At 47.2% G+C, this 19,244-nt stretch overlaps 7 protein-coding genes across 7 annotated transcripts; 4 read left to right on the forward strand and 3 right to left on the reverse strand.

Moving 5' to 3' along the window:
• Nucleotides 1–749: 749 nt before the first annotated feature.
• On the reverse strand, nt 750–3,385 carry F4807DRAFT_404616 (SKIP/SNW domain-containing protein; the record flags this gene model as incomplete). The annotated part of the gene is made up of 3 exons (XM_047996136.1): nt 2,630–3,385; nt 1,642–2,549; nt 750–1,588 (listed from the first exon to the last, which is right to left on the reverse strand). Coding segments are annotated over exons 1-3 (1,727 nt in total), but the record flags the coding sequence as incomplete, so codon positions are not given.
• A 115-nt stretch (nt 3,386–3,500) lies between these two features.
• F4807DRAFT_404618 (emp24/gp25L/p24 family/GOLD-domain-containing protein) lies at nt 3,501–4,872 on the reverse strand. The gene is made up of 4 exons (XM_047996137.1): nt 4,613–4,872; nt 4,362–4,550; nt 4,044–4,310; nt 3,501–3,994 (listed from the first exon to the last, which is right to left on the reverse strand). The coding sequence occupies exons 1-4, from the start codon at nt 4,763–4,765 to the stop codon at nt 3,971–3,973; spliced, it is 633 nt and encodes a 210-aa protein (XP_047859323.1). The 5' UTR covers nt 4,766–4,872; the 3' UTR covers nt 3,501–3,970.
• Nucleotides 4,873–5,165: 293 nt separating this feature from the next.
• On the forward strand, nt 5,166–7,722 carry F4807DRAFT_404619 (alkaline phosphatase family protein). The gene is made up of 4 exons (XM_047996138.1): nt 5,166–5,514; nt 5,565–5,576; nt 5,644–7,229; nt 7,279–7,722. Exons 1-4 carry the CDS (start codon nt 5,440–5,442, stop codon nt 7,475–7,477), a joined length of 1,872 nt encoding a protein of 623 aa, XP_047859324.1. The 5' UTR covers nt 5,166–5,439; the 3' UTR covers nt 7,478–7,722.
• F4807DRAFT_466258 (uncharacterized protein) lies at nt 7,723–9,734 on the reverse strand (the record flags this gene model as incomplete). The annotated part of the gene is made up of 2 exons (XM_048002365.1): nt 7,723–8,904; nt 8,970–9,734. 2 exons carry the CDS (start codon nt 9,732–9,734, stop codon nt 7,723–7,725), a joined length of 1,947 nt encoding a protein of 648 aa, XP_047859325.1.
• A 3,581-nt stretch (nt 9,735–13,315) lies between these two features.
• F4807DRAFT_466261 (short chain dehydrogenase) lies at nt 13,316–14,910 on the forward strand (the record flags this gene model as incomplete). Its single annotated transcript, XM_048002366.1, has 5 exons — nt 13,316–13,486; nt 13,728–13,821; nt 13,883–14,266; nt 14,323–14,455; nt 14,513–14,910. The coding sequence occupies 5 exons, from the start codon at nt 13,316–13,318 to the stop codon at nt 14,625–14,627; spliced, it is 897 nt and encodes a 298-aa protein (XP_047859326.1). The 3' UTR covers nt 14,628–14,910.
• A 72-nt stretch (nt 14,911–14,982) lies between these two features.
• Nucleotides 14,983–16,692, forward strand: F4807DRAFT_404627 (uncharacterized protein). The gene has a single exon (XM_047996139.1). The coding sequence runs from the start codon at nt 15,726–15,728 to the stop codon at nt 16,359–16,361; it is 636 nt and encodes a 211-aa protein (XP_047859327.1). The 5' UTR covers nt 14,983–15,725; the 3' UTR covers nt 16,362–16,692.
• Nucleotides 16,693–17,221: 529 nt separating this feature from the next.
• Nucleotides 17,222–19,111, forward strand: F4807DRAFT_449296 (Metallo-dependent phosphatase-like protein; the record flags this gene model as incomplete). The annotated part of the gene is made up of 4 exons (XM_048000011.1): nt 17,222–17,402; nt 17,469–18,058; nt 18,128–19,041; nt 19,096–19,111. The coding sequence occupies 4 exons, from the start codon at nt 17,222–17,224 to the stop codon at nt 19,109–19,111; spliced, it is 1,701 nt and encodes a 566-aa protein (XP_047859328.1).
• Between the last annotated feature and the right edge of the window lie 133 nt (nt 19,112–19,244).

Raw genomic sequence — 19,244 nt, forward strand, 5'->3', positions numbered from 1 at the left:
ACCTTGAACTTGAATGCTTGAAGTGGTGTGTGTAAGGTTCCAGGATTCCTAAAGTTGGTTGGACCTGGTGTGTAGTCGGTACCTACACCGGATATCAAAGATTAGGTACGTACGGTACTGTATGATACTTTCAAATGATTTGAATTAACATTGGAGCCTTCAATGTTATTCTGAGGTTAAGTGGTAGTAAACACCTTGTTGTCACGCAACCACCAAACCGAAAGAGCAGTGACAATACGAGCTAAGCCCCTCTGATTTCAATAAAAAGGGAAGCTTCAAAGCACATCTCGGGAGTACCTTGGGATGTATTGTACCTAATACACATACAGTACGCTACGATACAGCTACCGTAGCAACTCAGAACCTTAACACCACAATCTCTAAAATCTTGCAACGCTAAAAACCTGTACAAGAGGAACTGGAGAAGGCTGACGCGTTGGGAGTTCCACGTTCGGTCCATTCAAGTAACTAATCATGCTGATGACGCCGGTCTATCTTGCAGTCCGTCAGTCCGTCGCCCTACCTACCTACACATGTACATAGTACGTACCTGTAGTTAGGTGGTGCGATAGCTCGAATGACACATCATTTGGCGTTTCCCTTGTACTACACTACAGGGATAGGCCATTGGTACCTTTTTGCTTTTCTATCGTTGATCATGATATCGTCATACCCAAACTCCCGGAGCCCTAAATTGAGTTTTAAGTGCTGTAAATATTGATATATGTAGGGCAGATAAAGATCAACCAAAATAATCTAATCGGCGTGTATTCTAAGCACCGGCACATCAAAAACAGATGAAACAAACAAGTCTTCTTTATTATCAGACTATGAACTGCCTGAGTACCGGTTGTTTCTTTTCATGGAGGGATACATAAGTGCATGTACATCGTATTGCGGGTCTGGGCCTTGAAAAGTGTTTTGCAAAGATCTGATCCACGCTACGGTTAAGCACAGCCCCCGGATGACGTGCGGCTAATTTATCGATACAGTATCGGTATCGTCAACTACATACTTGCAGCCAATCCAACGGTTCGCTAATAAATGGCCCGTGTTCTGGAACGCCGTCCGTTCGAGATGCAGACTTCGCGTCTTATTGCCGCTTCTTGCTTCGCAACTACCTAACGCCCTTGGCGGACCGGACCGGGATTCAATAGAGGTATGGTGAAGTGGTCGATTTTATGCCAATTTAGAATAGAACGAAAAGAAATTTTCATGGACGGATACAAATTTTGGAGCAGTCTTGGAAGCCCTGGATAACTCAAGTCCAATACATTTGCTGCGAATCAATGCATCTTCAAGAATTCATTGACTCCTTATTTCATTGAAGGATGACTATAAAACCCTTCTAGTACCTGTATATACATAATTACCAAGGCAACTAAAGCGAAGAGGAACTGGACGTTTGAGTCGTTTAATCATCATCCTCGTCCACTCGAGCACGTTTCGGTTGCCTCGACTCTCCTTCCTGCAATCCAAAACCTCTCTTCGATGAAGAGCTCTGATCCACTTCGGCCATGAACTTATCCATCTGAAAGGGGTCATTAGTGGCGGTGTCCTTCTCGAACTGGACCGGCCCTTCCCGTGCCTGTTACCACTTGAATTAGTAAAAGTCAATTGTAAGTGTTTGGTAGTACTAACCTCAGCTTCGCCCGTCCCTTTGAAAGTTCCCTTACCCAGTACCTCGCCGAATCGGCTGGTCTTTTGGATCTTGGCCATCTCCCGATCTCCGGCACCTTCATCCTCGTACTCATCCATATTTTGGCTGGGGCGATATATACTGCTGATTGCATCTTGGGCTGCGAATAGGGGTTTATCGTAGGGATTGTCTTCATTAAACCCACTGTCAAAACCGCTCGTTTGGTTGAATAGACGCGAATCGTACATGGACTCGGCCTGTGCTGTAGGTTTTGCTAGGCCAAGAGCGACCTTCTCTGATATATCACGGTTTTGCTCACGTGCCATGACCTGAATTCGTCTCTCCGCGCCCATACGCGACTGGCGGAGTTTGCGCTCTTCCTCCCGACGCCTTTCTTGGCGGGCTTGTTCTCTTTCGCGGACCTCCGAGTCATCGCTATCTGAACCAGACTCCGAATAGCTGTAACTACGTGAACGTGATCGTGAGTCGCGCGATGACCTTGAGTCGCGACGCTTCGAGGCGCCGCCACGTTCTTCCCGAGCCTTTTGCGCGAGCATGCGGAGATTTTCCTCCTTTTGAGCCTTCTCCTTTTCCGCGAGCCTCTGCTGCATGAGTGCTCGTTGCCTAACTTCCTCACGAGCATGTCGATCCGCCATAAAGAGGGCCTCCGAGAACTGTGCAAATTTGTCGTTGATCGTAATATCTTGTAGACCTCTTCCGTCTGCCGCAAGTCGCTTATCCAGAGGGACTGTGAAACCCTTGGGGTTCTTCCAGTTTGAAACCGGGGGCGGGATCTTCCACATCTCTTGGTCTTCGGCGGTCAATTTTCGCGGTGGCGAGTGCATCACAGGAGGCGGCGGACTAGGAGGTCCTCGCGGAATCTTTTTATGCTTGAATTTAGGTGGTTCCACTGTAGCACATGTAGTTAGTAATTGACGTAGAATGGCGAAGCTTGCAACAAGCAACGAAGAAGAGGGGAAGAGTACGTACTGGGATCCTTTTGCCTTTCTACAATCTTCATGATGCGGTCTTGCTTCTTTGATTTGTCTCCCATCTGATTCGCCGGTGTGTAGCGTACAAATGTTGGATCCTTTCGGTTTCCGACGTTGACATTCTTCGGCTTCTGAGCCGCTACAGCTCCGCTAACAAGCGCAGCCAGAGCTTTCGCTGTTCGATCTTTCGTCTCTGCTACCTCCTGCTCACTAGGCCTCTCCAGGTTAATTTCACCCGCATCGGCACGCTGTCTGAGGGGAATCAGATCTTTGAATGATGAATGAACTATCCTCCCCTCGCCATGGCCTTGTCTCGCGATGGCGTCGTACTTGACTTTGCCCGCGGCATCGACCTGAATTGCTAGAGCATTGCTTGTACCGGACTCTTTACCCATCGATAATGGGTATTGCGCAACAGGAATCTCTGGGAAAGCACCGCCATCGCCGAAATCTTCTTGACCTCGAGGTCGCCATCCCGTTCGTTGGCCATAAGGGGGCGGACCCGTTCTTCGTAGGACAATTTGTGATTCATCTATTTGACCTGCTCCAACAATTCGAGGACCACGTTGCTGGGCATGCGCTGGAATATCTTCATCCTCACCCGAGTATTTCGGCTTCGGTAAAGCGGCGGCAAGCGACGCTGCCATAATGAGGGTTGCTGCGGTGTTGCGAAGACGCGCTGTTTTAAAAAATTACTAGACGAAGTGGTGAAGATTCGCGTGTTGAAAGCAGATGCTGCAAGTTGAAATCTTGTAGGCTAGGTACTTTAAAGTGGGTCTTATCAACTAAGGCTGTGGCTGGAAGAAATGCATTGCCACGATTTACTCAAACGCAATTAACCCGAATATGTACATAACGGTATTTTCCTTATAATGAAAACTGTTAACGGCATCAACATTGACGTCGATAATATGAACTATCGAGGGCAAAATGGAACAAAATCAGAAACTACCTCCCATCCCCTAATTATCAAGACAGTCGACCCGTAGGAGAAGGGAAGAGGTCTTGCCGGCTTGTCGAAGCATACTGCAATCAATCTAACATGCAGTTGGGCCACAAGATATACTTGTAAAGCTTACACTGGACACACGTATAATAACCTCAGTTACTCAATGTTGTTAATGTAGAGTCCTATCAAGCGACTGAATGTCACAGGGTGTATTACGGGATTTCATTAGCTCCTTTCATATCAATTGCAAAGCTTCTCCACTCAAACAAGCTGACAATTCCAATCCCTTTTTGACTCCTATGATACAGTACGCATGAGGTGCCAAAGCCAACCGTTGTTCCAATATACGCCGCAAAACCAGTCCTGATCTTAATGTTCGAAATTCCTCATTTACACATAACCCTTTCGTGCACCCTATGATACTATTAGTACAAGCCCAGCCGCAGATGAATATTTCACATACCTGGAAGAAGAATCGAACAACAAAGACTTGTAGAGCACCCATGCAGACCATCATGAGACACTGGATTAAGCTAAAGTTGACAATTCTGCCTTCTGTGCTTCGGACAGTGCTAAAGTTTCGATTTTCTCGTGTGCGGAAGTATTTCTGGTTTCGTGCGATGGTGGATAGTTGACCTGACACCTTATAGATGGATTCTTCGAGGGCCGAGGTCTGTTCCGGAGTCGATCCTTGCTTAGATGGAAGCTGAGCCCGCACTTCGTCCTCGACCTAGACAATTCGTTAGAATGTGTGTTGCCTGTAAGCAAGGGATAAACCTACGGCAATCTCGAAGTCTACAAACTTCTCCGAGTAGGTGCTCATATCGTTGTTGAAGCAGAACTTGTACTCGCCGAGTTCATTGGCCGTGAAAACGAAATCGCCCTGACGTTCCTTCTCCCCGTCCAAAATAACCTTGTCTCCAGGGCCAGTAACTTCATAGTTGATATCGAAAGAGCCTCCAGATTGTACCTAGAGCAACAGCCAGTTAGATACCCAGGTAGGTAGCAGATTGGGGGAGGGTAGAATCATACAGCAAAGTAGAAGGCAATCTTGGCACCTGTCTTGTCGGGTGCAGCGAAAAAGCAAGCTTTCTCGTTTGCTCCAATCTTGTATGTTAAAGCTGTTGCCGAGACTAGAGAGACAAGAGAGGCGAAGAGCCCGGCTGATGATAGTGTAAGCTTCATCGTGTATTGTTGTGCGCAATCGGAGTTGTGAAGCTAGTCAAGGTTTCCGAACAGCTTGTCGTGATTGACACTGCTAAACTGCCACGCTACAGAACCTTGACTGATCAGGGGTCGGGTTATTGGATGGTCCGACAAGAATCTTATTGTTGCGAACTAACCCTTGTTGAAAGTAGTACGTACTATTATGTGGGGCAGAAATTAAACCTAATCACTCTAATCTCATTGGTTAATATTGGTTAATAATAAGCTTTCTTCAATACCTGAGCAAAGCAACGGGCCAAAGACCAATTAGCGGAGACTGTGGAGAGCTCAAGCCACAATATGCAGCTAGGTAATCGCTGTCGTCACATTCAACCTTAGAACATTGTAACATTGCGACAGACTGCCTAGAGTGCCTACAGTAGCTTGCGACGTTAAATCCTACCTTTTACTCTCTACAACTTTGATGGCTTCTTCTCGTCACCATTATTTTGTCACGCCATAATAGGTCTTCTAGCTTCGGGGTTCTTTTCTATCTCGAAATTCATGTTCTTTCTTCCTGTCATTCACGCGTGTTGAAATTATACAAATATCAGATCTCCTGATTAATCTATTTAGCTTATACAAATTAGGCTCGGCCTCTCCTCTGTCGCAGCCTGCATCCCGAAGTTCCCAGGCTGTCCAGGCAGTTGAAAATGGGGGGGCATAAGACAACAGCGACGGTTGCGTCGGCTGGTATAAGAATCGGTTCGATTATATTCCTTCGATGGGTACGGTCCCTTTCCCTTTCTAATAATGTACCATCCACTAACTGTCGCAGGTCGCCTTACCCGTAAGTTTTATAAACATCGCCAAAGATACCAACTGAATCTCCTGTTTACGATCGCTGACGATCCTAGCCTATCATTTCCGTAATATACACTCTATTCGCGATTTATATCCCGTCTTTCGTGTTGGGTTACCTCAATGAATCCAAGTATGAACTTCTTGATGAAGTCGACGTGGTATTAAAGGAAGACATATTAAATAAAGACGAGGTCGCAAATGGAACTACTGATGAAGCTGTCGTGGTTGAAGAGGTTGACGTGGAGGAGACTGCCACATTAAGGCAGAAACCGTTGAATCCTCTCAGCACTCTTCTGAAGGGAACTCCGAACCCGAACAGCTTTATGCTCACGGCGCTCACATTTCTCATCAATGCCGCATGCATCGCGATGGTCACTGACATGGTATATACACCTCGATGGTCCCATCCTAGCCATGACCTTTCTTTTGCTCGTCTTGGATACGTTTCGGACACTGAAGCGAAATTGCTGATCCGAGAGCCTGATCAATCCAAGATGCCTATTACGGTTCAAGTTCACATCAAGGATGCCAAACCACCTTTTGATAATCCTCTATGGCAAACTGCTGGCAATATCAAGTTGACTACTAATGAGACCGACTATACCGCAGTAGTCACTCTCCCCCTGACTCATTCCAAACAGCGGACATACGAATGGACCACATCGAACAACCATTCCGGTGAATTCACATCCGCCCCTAAGCCAGGGACTATGCCAGAACTGTTTGATGGGAAATTCACTTTCCTTTCCACCTCGTGCATCGTTCCCCGTCTTCCATACAACCCTCTTGACCACCCTCTAGCTTTCCCAGGAATGAAACATTTGGCCAAGGTTTTACCGGATCTGGGCGCGCAATTTATGTTGTTCCTCGGAGATTTTATCTACATCGAGGTACCTAAGCGATTTGGCGAATCTGTGGAGCACTATCGGCAGAAGTATCGTCAGGTTTACGCCTCGCCCGACTGGTCTGCGGTAGGCCAGAATCTCAGCTGGATTCATGTGCTGGACGACCATGAGATCTCCAACGACTGGGACTCGAACTCGACTGGCATATATCAGACTGCTGTAGACCCGTGGCACCATTACCAGACTGTGGCGAACCCTCCGGTGGCTAAGAAGGCCGGAACTCAGAGCCTCGTATCGCGCGAAGAAGCCACTTACTTCTCTTTTACTCAAGGACCTGCTAGCTTTTTCATGCTCGACACTAGATCCTATCGTTCCAAGAACTCCGAGCCATTTGATAGCCCAAACAAAACGATGCTTGGTGAGACACAGCTTGGAGATTTCCTTGATTGGTTGCGCCACCCAGAACCAAAGGGAGTACAGTGGAAGGTCGTTGCCAGTTCCGTCCCCTTCACGAAGAATTGGAGGGTGAACACCAGAGATACTTGGGGCGGATTCCTTTCTGAGCGTAGAAAGATCCTGGAAGCGATGTGGGATGCGAGCAGCCAGCTTGGAGTAGGTGTCATTGTCTTGTCTGGTGACCGCCATGAATTTGGTGCGACTGCTTTCCCACCACCAAAGAATGGTACGTGGCCGGAGAGTGCGACAGTCCATGAATTCTCGGCAAGCCCCCTAAACCAGTTCTACTCGCCTATCGGAACTTACTCGCAGACGGATGATGAGGATGTTGAACTGAAGTAAGTTGTTCATCGATCTTATGTGCGGGCAGCACACTAACGTCAACAGGTACATAAACAAGGGCAATTCCAAATTTGGCGTGATCACGATCGAGAAGTTCGCGGGAGGTGAGCAGAGCAGCTTGAAGTACACTGTCTACATCGACGGCGTAGACAAGTGGAACACCGTGGTCTTGTCTCCAGAGCCACCAGCACAACCCGCGAAGGCTACAGGTGGTTCTTTCTGGGATAGACTCCGCGGGCTTTAATCGAGTCGCTTTCTTCTAGGTACTTAGGTACACTTATAGGAAATTACATAGCTCTACGCTCACGCGCTGGATGTTAGGGATATGGATGCAATAAAATAATGATTTTTTAATGGAAAAAGGAGGCGTTGTAAGGCCTTGCGCGAGCTACGATTTCTAGACGTAAATAATTCCACCCTCTTTTTAGATATACCGCGTAATATCCAATTACTCTCTCTTAAAGCCATGTTTAACCTGAATGTACTATATCACTCGTATCGTCGATAGTCCGATGAGCTACTGCTACTTCTAGTAGCCGTCCTACTAGCCGTCCCATAGACGTCTACGACGTCGGAGAATCCTCTACTGCTCGCACGCGGCGGTACCCAACGCGTCCGGCACGGATAATGATCGGCGTATCTAGTTCTTGGGCTGATAGCGAGCTCCTCTTTCTCCGTAAAAGTTAGAGGGGGTTTCCTACTTGCGTATCCCTCCGTCATCGTGTTCGCTCTACGTCCCTTTTTCTGCGGGATCCGCTGCTGACCCCATGATCTGTTCAGGGGCCTTTCGCTGACTCCCTTTTTCGATTGGAAGTAGTTGTGAGAATTATGGTACCCGTGCTTCCACCAATCGCCCTGGGCTCTGAACGGTTCCGGATCCCTACGGCTGGGAGGAGGCTTGGTTTTGGGGGGTAAAGAAGGGAGCTCAGGGGACGGGCAATGATTGGGTAATCCCACGTGGCCATCTAGGGTTCTAGATCGATTATGTTTTTGGCTAGAAGAGGTTGCGTGTCCCTTTTTACTTGTTTCGTATCGTCGAGGCTCAGCATGAGAACGTGATGTTGGCGACGGGTGAGTTATATCGGATCTATCGTCTTCATCTGGCAGACCTCCTATGTCTTGACGCTCCTGGACGTTTGTGGCTTTGGGGGCAATGTTTTCTGTCCCCAATCCCTTAGCTGCGTCTATATAATCTAAATTTTCATCCTTCTTCCGTTCCTGGACTTCGCTTCTTGGTTTCTTCCTGCGGTAATATTTACATTCGCATTTACATCCAGGCCTAGCCGCATCGGGTTCGTCATCTGGTTCGCTCAGCTGGTTGTCGATTATGTAGAGGTAATTGTCCGGAAACACCTTAGCAAGTGTTCGATCATTGATATTCTTCGGAATGAGCACTAAATTTGCGAGGGGTTCGGTATTGTCTACCTTCAGGCGAACAACTCGCGGGTCTGGTTGCAGTGCAGGCACGGGAAATTCACGAGATGTTCTAGTTCCAGGCACATGAGGAGTTCGCGGAGAGCTTTGAGGGCCATTCTGTGCCTGTGGATTTCTATTTGCGCTTGTCATCTCTGCTTTTGGTGAATAGGCCGAGTAACGATCTCTGTGATGAGTACTTGAGTCGTGACTTATATAACTTACTCCATCTACGTTAGTATCTCGTACGCGTTTATTCTATATGGGGTTAGCAACTCATTGGGAACACTGGATTGAAAGTTCTATTAGTTATATCTGCTTACCCTTGTATTCGAACGCTGCGAAGCTAGCGTGTCTATGTCATTTGGGATGTAATCCTGTTCGTTCTCTTCAGGTGCTTCAGGTATTACTACTTCCGAGGGCGCATAAGAGTTATGACGAAGACGAGGCGAAACGGGGATCCGCCGTATGGGTTTCTCATTCAGCTGCGCAAGTTGAGACCTATCTCTCATACCATAGCCCGGAAGTGTCTGGTTCTTAGCCGTATTCGACGACCGCACGTTATATGGTTGTCCAGGAGCACGTTGTCCTCGACGCGAGGGTGAGCTTGGGAGCTCGGTTGGGTTATTCGGTATACCTTGGGAATTAACAGCGGGTTCGGTTTCACGATGATGATGAAGGATTTTGCCAAGTTCAAACTTGCCTATCGTCAATGTACCAATTACACTAGCCCTTTCTTTCCAGGTCCTATTCTTTGGGGGAGGACGATCTGGAGCATTAGGTCCTTTTGTCAGGGGTGGGTAATGTTTCCTATGATAGAGAAACATTCCGCCTAAACAGAAAAGGATAAAAAATACAAGGAGCATTATAGATACCACGATTATGTCCTTGGACGGAATCACCTCGCCAAAGTTGAGGGTTATAACAAGCATAGCGCCAGCAGAGAGGACAATGAGGAATCCAATACAGAAGGGGATGACTTTGCAAGTGATATCTCGCACGTAACTGGTCAGGCGAGTGCGGTCAGACTCAACCTGACCCTTTTCTAGGTCACTCTGAAGTGCGCTTGTAGTTGCAGCTGTAGCCATGGTGCCAAGTATCAGGAGACGGAGATATTATTTCACGAGTCAACGACTTCGAGCCACTTGTATCATATTTTAATATTAGAAATGAACCCATGATAGATAGTCCTCGAATAGTTGTGCATATTCCACGAGCAAGTCTTGAGTTGGCGGTCAATACGATGATTGCAAACAAAGGTAGGCAGAAGCAAAGACTTAGAAAGAAACGGAACTTGTGAACTTGAGATCCATGTCAATTGAGCGGTAGTTTTTATCACCCCTTATTTATGTCAGTAGCAGTGTCCGACCTTGATTATTAGCTACCTCTATAGAACAACTCTAAAAGTTGTAGGGGGGTAAATAGGGGATGTTGTATCAGGTACTCAAGTTGCTCTAGTACCATATTGTCTTCCCATCTGTATGGAACAATACCTATTCTATGCATTAGCGATAATCTACGGCTTTGTCCAGGTGGTAACGAAGAAAGAAGAGCATTCTTGCACGAAGAGATTGAATATGTTCTTTGGATAGTAATGCATAAACGGAAGATGCCAGTGTAGTCCACTGCACATTGATTCGTTGAGCAATCCCAATGTCCTCATATTTCCATCTCCTTGCTAGGTGCGTATAGATGGAAAACTGTCTGTAATTCGGATGTTCATGTAGTGATGAAATGGATTAAATTTGGAGATCACCTAGATTAATATCTTATGGGAGTCGTAGTTGAAGTACCTGTAATGTGTGGCGCAGCATGGTGTCTAGCCACTATTATAAACACGCATAGGCGACTTCCACTACTCCGACCTCCACTATAATGGTCCCATTTCACCCGTCTTACACTCTTCTGAGAAAGGTGCCTTTTATCGCTCAGAAGATCGTGTATCCGCTCTATGTATACGATCTTCGATTGTACAGAGTACCACCAAATTCTACATCTGTACGACTTCGGTTAGGGCTTAAGATGAGTTTTAGATTGGGTGTGACGAGATGCGGCCGGCATGTGGTGAGGTTCGTAGCTTGAGACCCCTTTGGTAAGTACATAGAGGATACGAATGAAGAAGCTGACCATTCTCGTAGCCGGGCTTCTGCAACTCGCCCCAACTCGCTATATCTACGTCAATTACAATGTAGAATGTTGGCGACAGCTTCTGAGAAACCTCTCGTATCAACTTCGCCTGGTAAACTCAAGTTCTCGTACCCCAATACTACTGCTAGTAACTTGAAAAGAACCTCACTGTAAGTAATCGTTACAAACGTTAAAGTATTGGAATGCCGGTGGTAACGTTGGAGAAGCCCTTATTTCTGGCTACGGTACGTGGGCCATCCCTGAGACATAGCATATGCAGTGCAACTCACAATTCTAGCGATAACTGTCGATGCAGTAGTTGTGTCAATCAAGATACAAGGCAAAGAAACTTCAATACGTTCGATGTATGGACTTCTCTTTTTCGTACAATAAATCATAGCTAAGGAGAAATTAGATCACGGACGACATTGAGCCGTCGCAGATTGAAGCGATTGAGGACGGTGTCAAGATACAGTGTGAGAGTTGCCGTTCTTGAATTATTCTAAAGAGCGCCACTTAATCATATGAATAGGGTCGGGAGATGATCACAGAAGTTTCTATGCGTGGGATTTTCTGGAATTCTATCTGAACTCCGATAGAAGATCGCCAGAACCTATTGAGTACGCTTTAGTGCGGTCAATATATGATTCGACCTCGACTAACTAGTCACAGGTTAGAGTATTTTGGGGCACAAGGGCCGCAGAACTCACGTAGCTGGCCGCCGTCCTTGAAATATGGCGAATTCTCAGCGAACGAGGCTGAGACGGTGGGCCGTTTAACAGATTTTATCGTAAGTCAATTCTCATCTGGCTCAGGTACAAAATCGCTTTCTCACAATTAGACTAGAGACGCAATGGTTTCGCATTCATCACTGAAGTGCCAATTGAGTCCGCTGAACCGACTGAAAAGCTATTGGAAAAGATTGCGTTCATCAGGTTGACGCATTATGGAGGCTTCTACGACTTCATACCAGACCTCGCCCTTGCTGACACTGCTTACACAAACCTAGCACTAGGCGCTCATACTGACACCACTTACTTCACTGATCCGGCAGGGTTGCAAGCATTCCACCTCCTTTCCCATACGGACAGTAGTTCAGGGGACAAATCAGGTGCAAACCTTGGGGGGCAGTCCTTGCTTGTTGACGGCTTCAATGCTGCAAACATTCTCAAGAAAGAGGATCCGAAAGCATTCGAAGTACTGAGCCGAGTCAAGCTGCCTTGGCATGCTAGTGGCAATAAGGGAATCACGATATCGCCCGACAAACTCTACCCAGTCCTCGAAACCGATGAAAACACCGGAGAGTTGCACCGGGTCAGATGGAATAACGATGACCGTGGTGTTGTTCCCTTCGATAGCGAGTATTCACCGGAAGAGTGGTATAAAGCCGCAAGGAGATGGAACAGTATCCTGAGAAGAGAATCGATCGAATACTGGTTCCAGCTTAAGCCTGGCAATCTCTTAGGTACTCAAATGTGCACTCTCTAAAGTGGAAACTATGCTAACTTGAACTTGTAGTCTTCGATAATTGGCGAGTCTTACATGGCAGAAGCGCATTCACGGGAGTACGAAGGATATGTGGGGGATATAGTGAGTCTACGGGTTCCATTTTACGGGTTCCATTTATTTGCATCTTAGTCATCTTGCTTTGCTAATGGTTTCCTAAGTCAATCGGGATGATTTTATCTCGAGATGGAGAAATACCAATTATCCACGAGACGAGATCTTGAAGCGAGTCATAGGCTAGCGCGCACTTGGCCATAGAACCCCCGGCCGCTACCGACCACGATCGGGCAAAACAGGTTCCAAATCGGCGAAAATGCCTCTTGGCTCCCAAGTTTAGCCCCTTGAGAGTACTCGAGTTACTGTAAATGGTAATCCACCTACTCATGATACCTATTCTGTTGTCAGAGTCTGTTTGTGCCTCTCAGCAACCCTCTAACATGGATGACGGGAACCAAGTGACCATCCCCCGTGCCTCTTTGCCTAAAGGTCTTAGGTACTACATACTATACACAGATGGAACCTAGCTCTCGCTTATCTCCATCCCTCCATGTGCCACTATTACTGAGCTCACGAGCTTGCATTTTAGCGCAGCAATCCCACGTTCACCTGGATAGTTGCTAAAATAAGGGCTGCAGTAGCTAGACAGTCCAGCAAACCACAATTCACAATCTCATTCAAGCGGTTAATTCTCCGCAGTTTGCTTGCAGGATGCAGCGGTTCCTGGGCTACCCCTAACTGCATCCGTACGTCATCTTCGGCCCGGGTCCAGTACATCGGCGCAATTCGGTATAACCCAATATAGAGCCTACAATTTTCGGGATATCGCGCCTTCACACATAATTCATTTGAATATTTCGTTTTTTTCCGCAATGTGATATCTAATTTCTAGTTCTTTTCGATTTTCTCTTTCTTGTCTTTTCTCGTTGCCAGTGAAAAAAAACGGCTTATGAAGTCTTACCACCCGTGCCGTCTTTAAGGGTCCTCAGGGTTTCTACACTGTTGAGATATTCAATAGCTACCGTCGAAAGCTATCAATATGGCCGATATAAATACTGGTGCTTTTAAACATGACAGTACGGAACCTCCGACGTCTAACTTGGTGCTACCGTTATTCTCCCTGAAGGGTAGAACGGCTATCGTCTCTGGAGCCGGCGCTGGTATCGGTCTTGCAATTGCTCATGCATTCGGTACGAATAAAAGGCTCCTTGTGTAAAATCTACAGTTTCGTCGAATTGCCCTAAACTTTTACGCTTGTTACGTCGTCTACCTATCCTGTACTTGTACTAATAGAATCATAGTAAGTGGACTAGGCCTCGTCATCCCAATGCTTCCGCACGAGCCCCTTTTTTTAAGATCGACCTCAGGTGGAAGCGGGCTATACACCCTTCAAACCCAAACGCGCTTCCAGTGACGCGACCATTTCACCCTGAGATGCTGATATGGAATAGGCTGAGGCTGGAGCGAATGTTGCGATCTGGTATAACTCCAACAAGAAAGCTCTTGATGAAGCCGCGAACATTGAGAAAACATATGGCGTGAAGTGTAAGTATACCATCTCGACTTCCACGACGCCGACATGTCTAAACTGGGCTTGAACGACTAGGCAAGGCTTACCAAGTCAACGTGACAACCTGGGAGACGGTACAAGCCGCCGTTGACGAGATTGTAAAGGATTTCAATGGCAGACTCGACATCTTCGTCGCGAACTCCGGTATTGCATGGGAAGAGGGTTCGTTCATCGACGGCCCGCTCGAGACGATGCAAAAAGTACTGAAAGTTAACATCGACGGCACACTTTTCTGCGCACGCGCCGCTGCGCTGCATTGGCGACGGCAAAAGAAAGAGGGAACCACGGTCGACGGGCAACCCCTGGAGAACTTCACGTACGGTAGCTTCATTGCTACGTCTAGTATGAGCGGTCACATCGTCAATATCCCTCAGCAGCAGACCGTGTACAATTTGTCTAAGGCTGCGATTACTCATGCTTGTAGGTGATATCTGGCTATAGGGGAGTTGGACACTATACTCACATACTGGTTACAGGCAGGTCGTTGGCTATCGAGTGGGTGGGTTTCGCGCGTGCTAACTCGGTCTCCCCCGGCTATATCAAGACCGAGATCTCGGCTTTCATTCCTCTAGAAACTAAGAACATCATCAAGGGCAAGATTCCAATGGGGTACGTCTCTTCCCTTAATCCCATTCAGAGTCCGTCCCTCTAACTTTTTGGCTGTAGACGGGAAGGCGAGCCGGAGGAGTTGAAGGGCGTATACTTGTACCTGGCTTCCGACGCCTCGTCGTACACGAATGGCACAGATATCATTGTTGATGGCGGATACACTGTGCCGTAGTTGGATCTAGAAGGGGTTTGAGGGTACAGCATACCAAAAGTACTTACTAGTATAGATAGAATTTTGTGTACGTAAACTATAGCACTTAGGCGTTTCATTTTACTACTACAACCGCTGTCTACAATAATTATCGATATAGACGGCAGCTGTACTGCGTTATAGATATGTTTCGAGACTCTTGAGGCTTGTCAAAATACTTATGGTCAAGTTGGTGAAGGAGACCCAACGTGGGAGGGCACCCTTTGCATAGGTAACTTTGAATTAGTACTTACGTATTTTAGGCATTCATAATATTAAGTGTAATAATACGAAACGGATATTAGTATAAGACATGAAATCTCCATGACAGGAGCGGTACTGATGATCTTTTCTTGATTAAGGCGGTAAATACAAAAGCAACTTTTTTCAATTAGCACAAAGATCAGTCGGGATTTCCTCTTCAGAACAGGTGAGTGACGATGGTCCAATCAATCGACGGAGGCGAGGCGCATCACCATGCATAATGTACCAAGCTAAGTGCGTCCGTAGATAGAGAAAGCTCAACCACAGGATTGCCGATTGTTAGGCAAATTCTTTCGAGATGACGGACCGTGCTCTCAAAAATGGCGGTGCGAGGAAACGAAAATATAAGACGAAGTCATGCCCAACCTTCTTTCGACATTCATTTTTCTTCTTAATCCTCCGAGTCTAGCTTCACTATACGGTACCTAGAGACATTGTTAACGAATATCTCGTGGACATGGACAAGTCTGCATTCAAATCCCAAGTCGACCAACTCATCTTTCACCCTGATCCTAATATCAGAAAGCCTCTTGCTCTCTGGGCAACCCTTCCAAGTGCTGGACGGCCAATACCACCACATACGGCAATGATCCAAGAGATAGAAGACTCATCATTAGAGTGGCCATCCTTAATTCGACATCACAAGATAGGGACGACTTTGTAAGAAGCACCGCAAACATATGGGCGTTATACGCCAACATAAAGTTCGAGTTTGTCTCATTCTTAGAACGTTCGGAAATCCGCGTCCTATATGCTGATGAGTCTTGGTCCTATATTGGGATTGATGCCTTGGAGCATGGCCAGCATGAGGAGACAATGAGACTCGAGTATATCGACGGCGACGATAGACATAACCAGCGTACTATTCTACACGAATTTGGCCATGCACTCGGCTTTGAACACGAACATTCTTCTCCAGAGGCCGGGATTCAGTGGAATACGGATGCTGTCATCGCGCACTACAAGAATTGGTCAGTCGAAGAGATTGAACACAACATCCTTCAAGTCGCCGATGATGCTAGCATTAGGAGCCGCTATGACCTCGAATCCATAATGGGTTACCAGTTGTCTCAGAGCTTGGTAACAAGTGGTATGGTCTCGATCAAGAAGTTTACTAACTTGTCGCCTTTGGACAAGGAGTGGGCTCGAAAATTCTATCCCTTTTCCAACCGTCCGGAAAGGTCGGATCACCATGTCCAGAGAAGTCGAGATGCAACCGAGGCACTGGGCTCGCAGGCTCGCCAATATAAAGATCACTTTATATATCGAGCTAATAAAAAACTCGATGACTGTTTTAGGGAGTCTGGTATGAAGGTCTTTCGATGTGGTAAACCAAATTGTCGGCCGAAGGATAGGCAATGTGATGCTTGCCTTGAACGACACGACTCATTCCAAAATGGGGGGATGGATATGATTTCCCACCATGACTTTTTGGATATCCTCATATGTTGAATGCGTTTAACGCGGATGATGTGTGTGAGGCCTCGGATGGCAGGGGTGGCTTCGGGCTGATAAAGGGCGGCTTGCCTTACCTAAGCATCACGTGCAATGTTTAAAATATACTAATTCTGTCTTTCTCCTGAATGAAGTCATCGCTAAGGGCTGAGCATTACGTAGTCAATGATTCGGTAAGTGGTCTAGAATCCATACTTCCTCCTCGTGTAATAGTACTTTAGAAAGACGCGATAGACGGACGGCACCCAAGTACCGAATCAGCTTCTTACGCAGCTGGCTGCATTCTAGGCCAATGCGGTCATCATTAATAGGAGCGGGTTCAGATTTCTCAAAGGCCTCCTGGGCTAAAAAGTATCAGAGGCTACTAGGTAGGTAGATTCAGCCCCTATTTCGCTCGGCAGATAAGACATGAAGGTACTTCGGAACACGCACTAAAATGTGAAAGCGTAAAAGTACTTTTTCCGCACTCCGTACCTACCCCACAGTGCGTTGTACAATACCAAAGATGGCAGCTTCAGGTAGTGTAAGAGCAGGTACCTCTTGGATGTAACACACAGCACTAGAGCACGTAACGAGTAACATGCTGCGGGCACCTTACCTTTGGTTTTCGTGCCTTGCCAATCTTGCCTGCCTTCCGCCTAACTTATCATTTCCATTATTATTCTCCAGTTTCAGCCCTCGTGCTCTTTTCTACTTCTTCAACAACCTTTCCACTCGGCCATTACCGCCAAGTGCGCAATAGACATCCAAGTGAACTTAATTTGATTATTTATTTAATCCGCCCACCCTTTCTACCAGCGGCGCTATCGTAATAGGGGTCTCGCACGCAAAGGCGCATCACCGATCATTCGAACATCATGGACGCCGCCGGAGAAGGCCAGGCGCCTTTCTCCCCCACCGTGGTGGAACAACGCAACATCCAGGTAGATAATGCTATTCGCGCTATCAAGGAGAAGAAGCCGCTGCCTGAGATCGACTTTAGTATTCATACTATGGAAGATGGCACCCAAGTCAACACCATGGAGCGGGTCTGCAAAGGTGAGCTTCTCTCGACCTTGTAACTACCCCGCCACTCAGACAAAAGGGGATTGACTGGCTATCTAGACGTGCAGGCGCCCGCCACATTCAAGCCTACCGACGAACAGTTCTTCGAGGACGAGTCCCATACTAAACCCAACATCACTTTCCTGAAACAGCACTTCTATCGAGAGGGCCGATTAACCGATGAGCAAGCCTTATGGATCATCAAGCAGGGAACCGAGCTTCTACGCGCAGAGCCCAACCTTCTTGAGATGGACGCCCCTATAACAGTCTGCGGTGATGTCCACGGTCAATACTACGACCTTATGAAACTCTTCGAAGTCGGTGGCGACCCCGCCGAGACCAGATATCTCTTCCTCGGCGACTACGTGGACAGAGGCTACTTTAGTATCGAGTGCGTCCTGTACCTGTGGTCTCTGAAGATACACTATCCCAAGACTCTCTGGCTGCTGCGCGGGAACCACGAATGTCGCCATCTGACCGATTACTTCACCTTCAAGCTTGAGTGCAAGCATAAGTATTCCGAGGCCATCTACGAAGCTTGCATGGAATCCTTTTGTGCTCTCCCACTCGCCGCTGTGATGAACAAGCAATTCCTTTGCATTCATGGAGGACTCAGTCCTGAGTTGCACACTTTGGACGACCTGAGAAATGTAGGTCATGAGACTGCCTCTTACACCTAGTGCATGTTACGAGCAATGTTGGTAGCTGACCCGAAATAGATTGATCGGTTTAGAGAACCACCAACTCAAGGTCTAATGTGTGATATCCTGTGGGCTGATCCTCTGGAGGATTTTGGCCAGGAGAAGACCAGCGAGTACTTCATGCACAATCATGTTCGTGGCTGCTCGTACTTCTTCTCCTATCCTGCCGCATGCGCTTTTCTGGAGAAGAACAACCTACTCTCCATCATTCGGGCACATGAAGCACAAGATGCTGGCTATCGAATGTACCGTAAAACTAGAACGACTGGATTTCCGAGTGTCATGACCATCTTCTCTGCGCCCAACTACCTCGACGTTTATAACAACAAGGCGGCCGTTCTCAAGTACGAAAACAACGTTATGAACATTCGACAGTTCAATTGCACGCCGCATCCGTATTGGCTTCCTAACTTCATGGATGTATTCACCTGGTCGCTACCTTTCGTTGGTGAAAAGATTACCGACATGCTCATAGCAATCCTACACACTTGTTCCGAAGAAGAACTCAAGGAGGAGACTCCGATGTCGACATCTCCCGGTCCTCAATCCCCCCCACTTGGTGGGCCTTTCTCAGACCCAGATTCGATCGAGTATAAGAGGAGGGCGATCAAGAACAAGATCTTGGCAATTGGACGACTGTCGCGGGTATTCCAAGTGCTTCGAGAGGAAGCCGAGAGTGTCACGGAACTCAAAACCGTGTCAGGCGGGCGACTACCCGCAGGAACGCTTATGCTGGGCGCAGAGGGTATCAAAGACGCAATCAACACCTTCGAAGATGCCAGGAAGGTCGATCTTCAGAACGAGAGACTGCCACCGAGCCATGACGAAGTCATGAAACATCAGGAAGAGGAACGACAGAGGGCACTAGAGCAAGCTTCTAAGGAGGCCGATAATGATAAGAAATTGCAGACATTGTCCAGGAGGTTGAGCACGTGAGTATAGATTTCTACCTAGTTTGCAGTTGCCATTCACTAACGGCTAAACAGTGATCGCAAGCGATGATGCAATATGAATCCGTCTCAGCCTAGTCATCAAGTAATCAAGTGATTATTAACTTGACGTTTTCGTTCTTAACAATTGCGCCGGCTATTTGTCTTGGCCCAACAGATTAGAACATGCTGTCATGGCAAACTTT

Source organism: Annulohypoxylon truncatum (assembly GCF_022578515.1).
Source record: "Annulohypoxylon truncatum strain CBS 140777 unplaced genomic scaffold F4807scaffold_1, whole genome shotgun sequence".
Taxonomy (NCBI): domain Eukaryota; kingdom Fungi; phylum Ascomycota; class Sordariomycetes; order Xylariales; family Hypoxylaceae; genus Annulohypoxylon; species Annulohypoxylon truncatum.